The sequence below is a fragment of the Callorhinchus milii genome, unplaced genomic scaffold (assembly GCF_018977255.1).
Source record: "Callorhinchus milii isolate IMCB2004 unplaced genomic scaffold, IMCB_Cmil_1.0 Scaffold1, whole genome shotgun sequence".
NCBI classification, from domain to species: Eukaryota; Metazoa; Chordata; class Chondrichthyes; order Chimaeriformes; family Callorhinchidae; genus Callorhinchus; species Callorhinchus milii.
The window spans coordinates 52,474,386-52,484,467 of NW_024704742.1; the positions used below are offsets into that span (position 1 = coordinate 52,474,386).

A 10,082-nucleotide genomic window follows, 5' to 3' on the forward strand; every position below is an offset into this window, starting at 1 on the left:
ATCCCTCACCTGTTGTATAAGTGATCCACATCCACAGGAATAGGAGGATGACCACTTTTCCTGACATGTCGGAATGTTAACCGCATCCAAATCAACGCGATCTCCAGTGGGGTTGACTACCTGCCCGGAGGCTGCTCCAATGTAGTCCTTTTCCAACCAATATCGCGGCGCAGAGGGATCAGGAGGTGCGAACACCGCGGTCAATATCGTCCTCAAAAGCGGCTTTCTCTTTCTGGAGATCCCAACGAAATGAGACTCGCGGGTACCTTCAGATCACCGGGGAGTTTGGGGCCAAGTTCCCAAGTAATAATCCCAAGTAGCCGTTTGCGAACCGCTGTCCTGCAAAGGGAGGGACTGGCACATTGGGCTCAAGCAGACGGGTGTCGGTCGGTGTTAGTCTGGATGGACAGGATGTTGTGTTGGCTCTATATAGGAGGAGGTGCCCGATCCACCATCCGCGTCAGGGGGAGGGGGAGGGAATCCCAAAGCAACCTGATGTGTCTTCCTATTCCCTTCCTTTCACTGTGATTTAACGTCCATCCATCCATCCATCCCGCAATAGAAAACAACAGGATCGACCCCCTGACTGCATGCAGACCAACACACATACCGTGTCGCCGCAGATGCAACTGCTGAACGTGGTAGATTCGAACCTGTCTCTTTGCCCACACAGTGGGAAGATGGTATTTTGCCAGTTGTATAAAATGTTGCACTTTACCAATCCCAGGCTTCCTCCAGCGGAATTGGGGGAAACACAAAATCATGTTGATCTTGTTTCTTTTTTCAATAAAAAGTAAATTCGTGTATTTTAGTTTTGAAATGTCAATGATAATAATAATAATAATAATAATAATAATAATAATAATAATATGGCAGAAATAAACACTACACAGAAATAAACAATGTCTGTGGTGGTGAAATGATAGTTTATGCCCCCAAAACGAGTATCGCTTTACAGACACCGGTTGAGAATGTAAGAGGGTTTTAATTTGCAGACCAGAGCAAAACTTTTCAGGGCTGTGGTAAGAACAGGCAATTTAGCTGCTTCCGTCGATGCGAAAAAATAATAATTGCATATAAGCACGAAAATAAATATTGTTTTGCATAATGTCACAATTCCCTCCTGTTTTAAAGTGTGCGTTCTTCAAAGCGCTAAGATGCTTAAAGAAGGTGCCTTGTATCTGGGGAAATTCTGCAGCGCAGTAGTTGACACCTAATTTATTTGTAAATTCGTAGTAAACCGTGATTTTACCTCTCCTAAACTCTGTTTCATTCACCGATTTCACTGCCCCCCCCATCAGACATCCTGCAGTGAAGCTCAGTCGCACACAGCAGAATGTTAAATAACGTTACGTTCATTTCTAATGGGAACGAGCGACAGAAAGATGCAGGTTGTTGAGTTTTGCTTTGCAAAGCCATCTCTGATGTGCTAATGCCCCGAGATAACACTGCGATTCCAAGATCAAAATGCGACAGCAAAAATTGAATAAAAACATTTTCGCAAAAGTCGTGCAAAATTTCGATACCATTTTAAATCGTTTCTCCACCGAAACACACTGATACAATTCGAAAATAGAAGCGAGTTAAGGACCTCCTGACCATCCCATACAAAATAAATTGGCAATGCACGATTTATTTGTTGGCTGTTTGCTTTGCGCATTGTTCCCCTACAACGTGTACAGTCACTGCATAAATCCTGTTAAGCATTTTGCGATTATCAAATGTAAAGATTTTATTTATTATTTTTATTTTGTGTCAATCATTCTTGACTTCCCTTACTTTTTGATCTAAGACATATTTATGTGGGCGATACGAATAACAAAGCAGGTGAGTTTTTAAACAGAGTAGTAATACTGCATTTATTTAAACCTGGATTAAATCACACATTTTTTTTAGGTTTCTGACAGCTCCAAAAAGTTCTACGCTTCTTGAGTCATATTTTTGTATTTGTGCAGTTAATTTCACATATAATGGATTTCTCAAAGCACTTGATAGGTATAATACTGAGACCAAGCAGGGAAATACGTTAGTCCAGGAAGTTGTCCAAAGGCAGAATTGAAGAGATATATTTTTAAGAAAGGAAACAAGGCAAATAGTTTATGGGAGAGAGCGGGGGAGTGGGATTGAATTGGATAACTCTTTTCAAAGAGTCGGCACAGAGACGATGAGCCAAATGGCCTCCTTTTGTGCTGTATAATTCTATGATTCTATGAGGACAAGAGTTAAGTCTGAATAATAATAATAATAATCCTTGCATTTGATATAGCGCTTTTCACATCTTTTAGACGTCCCAAAGTGCTTCACAGAATATACTGTAAAGTGAATTGACTGTATATTTGTGGGCGAACGCGGCAGCCAATTGTGCACAGCAGTGTCCCACAAACAGTCATGGATTGAAAATGACCAATTTATTATTGTATTTGTTTTTGTGGAGGGATTATTATTAGGCGTGTGGAGTAAGGAAACTTGCCCAAGGTTTCGCCCTGACCTGCCTGGAATTGAACTCAGGTCTCTCGCTTGCAAAGCGAGTGCTCTAACCACTGAGCTACAGGACTCCACAAAAAAGGCTGATCATGGGAAGAGGATGGGAAGATTGATTGACAACCGGGTTCCTACTTATTCCTAGGTAAACAGAAGCGTGTGGAGTAAGGAAACTTGCCCAAGGTTTCGCCCTGCTGGGAATCGAACCCAGGTCTTCCGCTTGCAAGGCAAGTGTTCTAACCATGAGCTACAGGACTCCACAACTCCAACCAACTTCTCAATACATGAGTACTGGAACTGCAGAGGTCAGAAGCAGGGGAATATTGCTGCATAGGAGTGACTGTGAAGGGATTTGAAAGTCAGGGCAAGAATCTCAAAGTGAATTGCTGAAGTACTGGAAGCTTTGAGCTCACCAATTGAGGGGGAAAAAAACTCAAGCTGAAGTCAGGGAGGCTGGCAAGGAGAGCATTGCAAAAACTGATAATTCGTGTTATGAAAAAAGGCATTGGTTGTCTCAAAACTGACAAATAACTGTCTGTTTTGCTAATCCTACAGAATGCTAACGCAGCATTTATTTCAAGCATCACCGCCTTTTGCATTGTCCATGCACACAGACCCAAATAAGTGCCAGCGAAACTGCTTTGTGGGAAATGAGTTGGCTCTCAGCATTCACTTCCCAACTCTAAGTGCACATTGTGTGAACTCTCAAACTCGAATATAATCAATGTAAATGAAGAACTTGTAATTGTGATAGTATCTATATCATTAAAACATCTCAAAGCACTTCACAGTAATTACTGTGATGTTTAGCCCCACAAACAGCTATGAGGTAAATGATCAATTCATCTGGAAGATTGTTGACCAGGACATTGGTGAAATGTTCTCTTCTATTCTCAACTTGTGCCATGGTATCTTTAAAATCCACCTGAGAAACAGGCAGGCAACATAGATTAGGTTTCAGGTAGCTCTGAGTTTAGGTGCATTTGGTCAGTTAGTATTCTAAAAGAATACCGGATTCAATAAGTTAACATGTAAATCCAAATTTCTTTAATAACACTACACCTGCTATTTGTTTACCAGAGATGGTAACTTGTTTTCCCCTGTAGCTCATGTTCCCTTATTCCAATCAATGACATCTCAACTAACTACAGCCAATACTGTGTTGATATCTGTCTGAGATGCTGTGTACTTAGAACCATTTAAATAGTTTTTGATCCAAAGTAACAACTCGCTTATTTTCCATTTTTCTCCGAGTCTACTTTTCATATTAAAAAAGGGAGAAATTCAAATGAAAGAAATTACACAAAAACACAGTGAAAACTGTGCTTTATTTCATAACTCAATACGTTAGATCAAAGAAATGTCTTATAGCACAATAATAATAATAATCCTTGCAATTGATATAGAGATTTATCATGTCTTCGAAACATCTCAAAGCGCTGCACTAAATATACTGTGAAGTGAATTGACTTATATTTTGTGGGCAAATCTCAGCAGCCTATCGCGCTCAGCAGTGTCCCACAAACAGTCGTGACCAATTTACTATTGTTATTTTTTGAAGGAATTATTACCCCCAGAAAAGCGATCCGCCAATCGACTAACAACCAGGTTCTACTTATTCCTTGGTAAACAGAGGCGTGTGGAGTAAGGAAACTTACCCAACATTCCTCCTTGCCGGGAATTGTGGAGTCCTGTAGCTCCGTTTTTAGAGCACTCGCTCTGCAAGTGAGAGACCAATTCCAGACAGGGTGAAACCTTGGGCAAGTTTCCTTACTCCACACAGAGCCTAATAATAATCCCTCCAAAACAAAACAATAATAAATTGGTCATTTTCAATCTACGACTGTTTGTGGGACACTGCTGTGCGCAATTGGCTGCCGCGTTCGCCCACAAATATACGGTCAATTCACTTTACAGTGTGTTCTGTGAAGCGCTTTGGGACGTCTAGAAGACGTGAAAAGCGCTATATCAAATGCAAGGATTATTATTACTATTATTAATCGAACTGCGGTCTCTCACTTGCAAGGCAAGTGCTCTAACCACTGAGCTGCAGGACTCCACAACTCCAACCAACTTCTCAATGCTCACAAGAGTTATTTTAATGCATGCTGACTGCGGGGTGTAACCACCGACAGATTGTTTTACTAAAGTGTTTGACTTTAACCACATTGAGTGCAAAGGCCGATCCGACAAGAGAGCGATGTGAATTTGGAGCGATGGGGAGTGAGGATTTCTAAATGAATCCACATGGCTCATCTGTTGGAGCGCTTCCAAACCGAGCAGAGCCTCGCTCTTCACAGTGGGAAGGACATCCATGGCTGTCAGAAACTGTGCAAATACAGGACTCTCCACACACATATATATAGATATTATATATATACTTCAGGGATAAGATAATCAATGATGATGGTGTGATTTTATGCAAAGGCGAGAATGTGCTTTATTACTAATGCACAGATCCCACTGATCAGATCACACGGGTGAACTGATTTTAACAAACTGTGCAGGTCGGAAACCTGTTGCACAATTTGCTTAAAACCAGATTCCTTGTTACCTTTGGTCAAAAAGCACAGACACGAACCAAGAGTGCAGAGTGCGGAAATCAGAAGGTGGCAGGTTCTCCCCGTTTGGACGCTGCTGTTTATATATATATACACAATGCGGTGATTTCACGCTGCTATAAATGCAACAAACCTTTGCACGAACACTACAAAAGATGGCTTCAAAGTAACTTTCCACACGATAAAGGAGAGGACTTCCTGCCCGAGTGATGTGGCTGATGTCCTGCAGTCACGCCTGTCTGACGAAGGCTGTCGGTTTCTGTCACGATTCCAGCACTGTGCAGCGAGTCACTCTCTCTGTGTCTCTATCTCTCTCTCTGCCGGAGAAGCAGAGGGGGCAACTCTGCACACACTCACATGTGCAGGCTCTTTCCTGGCTCTTATCAACGTTAAAAAAATAAACTTTCAGTTCATCTGAAGGCCAAGGTGGCAGCAGCATGATAGACTAAGTATGTGCACTATCTCACAGTGAATTCAGGTGTCTCAGCAATAGAGACCTGGGGGCCCCTCGGCTATGTTTGGGGGCCTTTGTACTATGCACACAAAATGTGCAACAATACCATTTTTTTTGTACATTACATACACATGTTGCTATTTAATATGGTATTTAATTTGAATCTATTTAAAGGTACTTATAAATGAACACGACAAGACATTTTAAGAGTATGTAAAGTTGCAAAGGACCTGATAAAACTGGATAAACAGCTGTTTTTAACTGCCGTTTCCAAGACAAAATGTTACAAGAACACCATTTCCATGTGCTTTTCCCAATTGCGATTATCATTTTCAGATAGTTGGTTCCGATGGCTCAGACCTGGTCTTACTGTTTTACAGTTTTACTACTGTTTTACAAATATGTTATCATCTTAGTTTTAGGTGATCTAATGATATATGCATGGCTAATATTTCAATGAAAATCCATATCCGAGGCCCTCAGCCATTGGGTCCTAAATTGGTTTATTGGTTATAATAATGAATAATAATCCTTACTTTTGATATAGCTCCTTATCAAATCTTTGAGTCGTCTCAAGGCTTGGGGAACTCAGAGTATGGGTTTTGATACTGCTGGCAGTTAACCAGCTAAAAAATTATTGCCATTGAGAGCACTGTCTGGCAATTTTCCCACTGTCTGTCCAGTTAGGGTCACACTATCCATTATGTTTAGTCTTGCAGGGTTCACAAGAGCTGAGTGGGAAGAATATCTGCTTCACCTCCAAGTCTTGCCAATGAGTCTGACTGGCTTGTGTGTCATCAACTGTGCCCTGGAGTACTGTGGACTCACCTGGCTCAGGAACCAGACTGCCGAGTCCACCACATAGGATCGACTCGATTCCGACATTCTGTTACAAAGGATGTGACCTTGGAGTCAGCTCAGCTCTTTACTTATCTTCTCCAATGGGAATAGTTGGTCATTTGACATCCAACAAGTAAAGGTTTGAGCATTCATTAGGTGGATAGCAGGTACCAGGAACTCTGTGAGCTTCCTGGTGGGCAGTAAAGTTCAGCATACATACAGCTCAGGTTCACTCCCTACAACAACTTGCATTTATAACTTCACTTGGGGTAGTGTCTCAGACAGTATCCCTATCTCTACACCAGCAAAACAGTTTGCTTTAGATCAAAAGGTAATGTTTACAACTATACAGCTATATTGCAGATTGAATCAGTCATTGGACTCATGGTGGCAATGTATGAGTTTGGTTATAGCTTGTTTTATTGCGGCTGTGATTTGCCAAACTATCAGATTATTTCCAAACTCTGATAATGGAAAAGCTAGTGTAGAAGCAGTCACTTTCTCGCTTTGAAAGGAAAGTGTGGCATAAATTTCTTAAAGTAATGGTTCCCTACAGATTATTAAGCATTATGGGAAAGTATCTGATACTCGAAGAAAAAGTGTTAGGAATGCCCTAAGCTCTACCATGAACAATGCTGTTTTCATTAGTCTTCAGTTTTGTTTCTGTTGTTTTTGGATTGTGATATGGATGACAATTGTAGTGAATTTAAAAAAACTGATAAAAACAACCAGCAATAGAATAAATGCACCTTTAAATAGTTGTGTCCCGGTGTTTGATATTGATGCTTGGGTTACATCCTCCAGAGCCTGAGATGCCATTCTGGGTCGCTGATTCTGAGTATTGCATGGCATGCTGCTTAAGTGAGCTTGCTTCAGTACATTTGGTGGTCTGTTTGAAATTTGCCATATCGTTACACTGTGTTATGTTTTCTTAGCAAGTTTTTGAATAAATTTCTCGAAAAACTACAAACTGTTGTCAATTACAGCAGCAGTAGTGATTTGTAAATTGGGAGATATATAAATCATGCTATAGAAGAGAATTAACCAATAACAACAAATTTCATTTATATAACAACAAATTGCATTTCTATAGCACCTTTCATGTCCAGAGGTTATCACAAGGTGCTGAAATAATCCACATCATGAAAAATTATGTGGGGTTGAAATATTACCAACAGAAGTCTCGTAAAGGAGAATCCTACCAGGATTTTTCTGTGATTAAAAAAGATTGAGGGAAGAAAACAATGAGAAAGTGAGAAAAGTTTGTGTTATTGTTTCCAACAGAAATCTTTGTTCTGATGATGCTGGCTGTTTCATATAATCCCTTTGCTGTTTCAAACAAGAAGAGAAATATGTTCTAAGTGTGGATCCCTGACTGTCCAGCACCTTGGGCCATCCTCTTGATGTGACGGGCGCTATACAAATATAATTTGTTGTCGTTATTGTAAGCATTGGTGAAAGACTCCTGTATAGTGAGTTTTGTGCTCGGAAACTAAATAAAACTGTGAAATGACTCACAGAATTTTTTCCATTTATCTGAGCTCTTTGTTACACTGTCATCTTAATTTTTATGTAATTTCAAAAAGTTAAATACTAATTTAACTTAAAAAGTTAATATGGTCAGAAAAATTGTTAATACAATACAAACTTAGATTTATATACAGTAGTCCCTTTCATGTCACGAGGATGTCTCAAGGCATAATAATGTTTAAACAGAATATATTCTTGCCTGTAAATTGATGATAATAATAATCCTTGCATTTGATATAGCGCCTTATCACGTCTTCGAAAGTGCTTCACAAAATATACTTTAAAGTGAATTAACTGTATATTTTGTGGGAGAAACACGGCAGCCAATTGCGCAAGGCAGTATCCTATAACAGTCGTGGATTGCGTGATCAAATTCTTATTTTTTTTATTTTTATTTATCTTGATTTGTTTGAACGGATTATTACCCCCGGAAAAGCAATCCACCAATCGACTAACAACCAGGTTCCTACCTACTGCTGGGTAAGCAGAAGCATGTGGAGTAAGGAAACATGCCCAATGTTTCGCCCTGCCTGGGAATCAAACCCAGGTCCTCTTGCTTGAAGGTGAGTGCTCTAACCATTTAGCTACAAGACTCCACAATACAACTAAAACTAATACTGTGCTATGTTGAAGATTACAAGATAATCATCAATTACGTGCAGCTCAATAGCATAAGCAGCCGAGAAGGAGAGATGATTTACTCCTCCACATAACAAACTATATAAATGCTTCCTTGAAGAAGGAATGAAATAATTAAATCTGTAATTTTCACCTTGATACTTAAAAAAAGCTTGGATAAAACAAAAATTAAGTTAAGTTTCAGATCTTGTACAAGAAATACAGTCATGTTAAATATCAAACAATGTCAACATTTTAAGGAGTGGCCCTTAATTCAACTGTAATTGGAGGGCTGTAATTAAAGGAATTCTAGCTGCTCAATTGCATTTACTAATATAGTGTATAATTTGCATTCATTACCTGATAAGGAAAGAGGATTCACTGGCAGTGAGTTCTCTATTCCTTTTGGTGTGCATAAGCCCTAACACTGGTCAACGCTGGTCAAGGATTAGTTATAGAAAGTGCAGAAAGTGAAATTAGCATTTTATGGCATAGAGATTGAAGATATAGTAGAAATATATGCAATTTATGTAGTGGACATAGAAAGCTGTATCCAAAAAATGTATTATTTATAGGTTTTTTTTGGTCAGCCAGATGTCTGACATATGGAAACCCATCACTGTAGTGAATATTCACCTGTTTTGTTAAATATATGAAATCCAACCTCTCCATCCTCTTAACAACCTGTTTCATTTCTCTTAAAAATTCTCCATCACCAACACAAAATTTGGAAGCTGCAATTACAGTGCCTTTGAACTGGCAGCTCCATAATAACACTGCCCTGTGTTTAAAAGCCTGCAGACCCAGCTCTTCCTTTGACGGCATCCTGACTCTTGTAATACTACAATAACACGTATGGACAGGACACAATTCTTAGACATATAACCATACACCTTTTCTCTCTCTCTCCCTTTCTCTCTTCCTCCGTCTCTCTCCCTCCCTTTTCGCTCCTTTCCCTCTCTATCCCTCCCTCCCTTTCTCTCACTTCCCCTCCCTCCCTCTCTCTCCCTTCCTCTCTCTTTCTCTCTCTCCCTTCCACTCTCTCTTCCCCCCACCCTTCCTCTCTCTCCCCCCCACCCTTCCACTCTCTCTTCCCCCCACCCTTCCTCTCTCTCCCCCCACCCTTCCTCTCTCTCCCCCCCACCCTTCCTCTCTCTCCCTCCCTCTCTTTCTCTCTCCCTTCATCTCTCTCCCTTCCACTTTCTCCCTCCTTTCCTCTCTCTCTCTCCCTCCCTCTCAAAATCCTATGCTCTCTCCCACTCACCTTTGCCCCCTACATTGTGGAGTCCTGTAGCTCAGTGGTTAGAGCACTTGCCTTGTAAGAGATTGGACCTGGGTTTGATTCTGGGGCGGGACAGGGTGAAACCTTAGGCAGGTTTCCTTACTCCATACATACACACGCCTCTGTTTACCGAGCAGTAAGTAGGAAACCGCTTGTTAGTCAATTGGTGGATTGCATTCTGGGGATAACAATCCCTTCAAAATAATAATAATGTGGTCCACAATTGTTTGCAGGACACTGCTGTGCACAATTGGCTGCTGCGTTTCACCCACAAAATACACAGTCATTACACTTTACAAAATATTCTGTGAAGGGT

The 10,082-nt window shown here is 40.5% G+C and overlaps 1 protein-coding gene across 1 annotated transcript in view; it reads right to left on the reverse strand.

The window, feature by feature from the left end:
- Positions 1 to 368, reverse strand: part of kdr (kinase insert domain receptor (a type III receptor tyrosine kinase)) — a 46,239-nt gene extending 45,871 nt beyond the window's left edge. The window contains exon 1 of the mRNA XM_007892756.2: positions 10 to 368. Within this exon, the coding sequence (XP_007890947.1) occupies positions 10 to 67 (58 nt within the window). The 5' untranslated portion in view covers positions 68 to 368. The remainder of the gene's footprint in view (positions 1 to 9) is intronic.
- Positions 369 to 10,082: the final 9,714 nt, after the last annotated feature.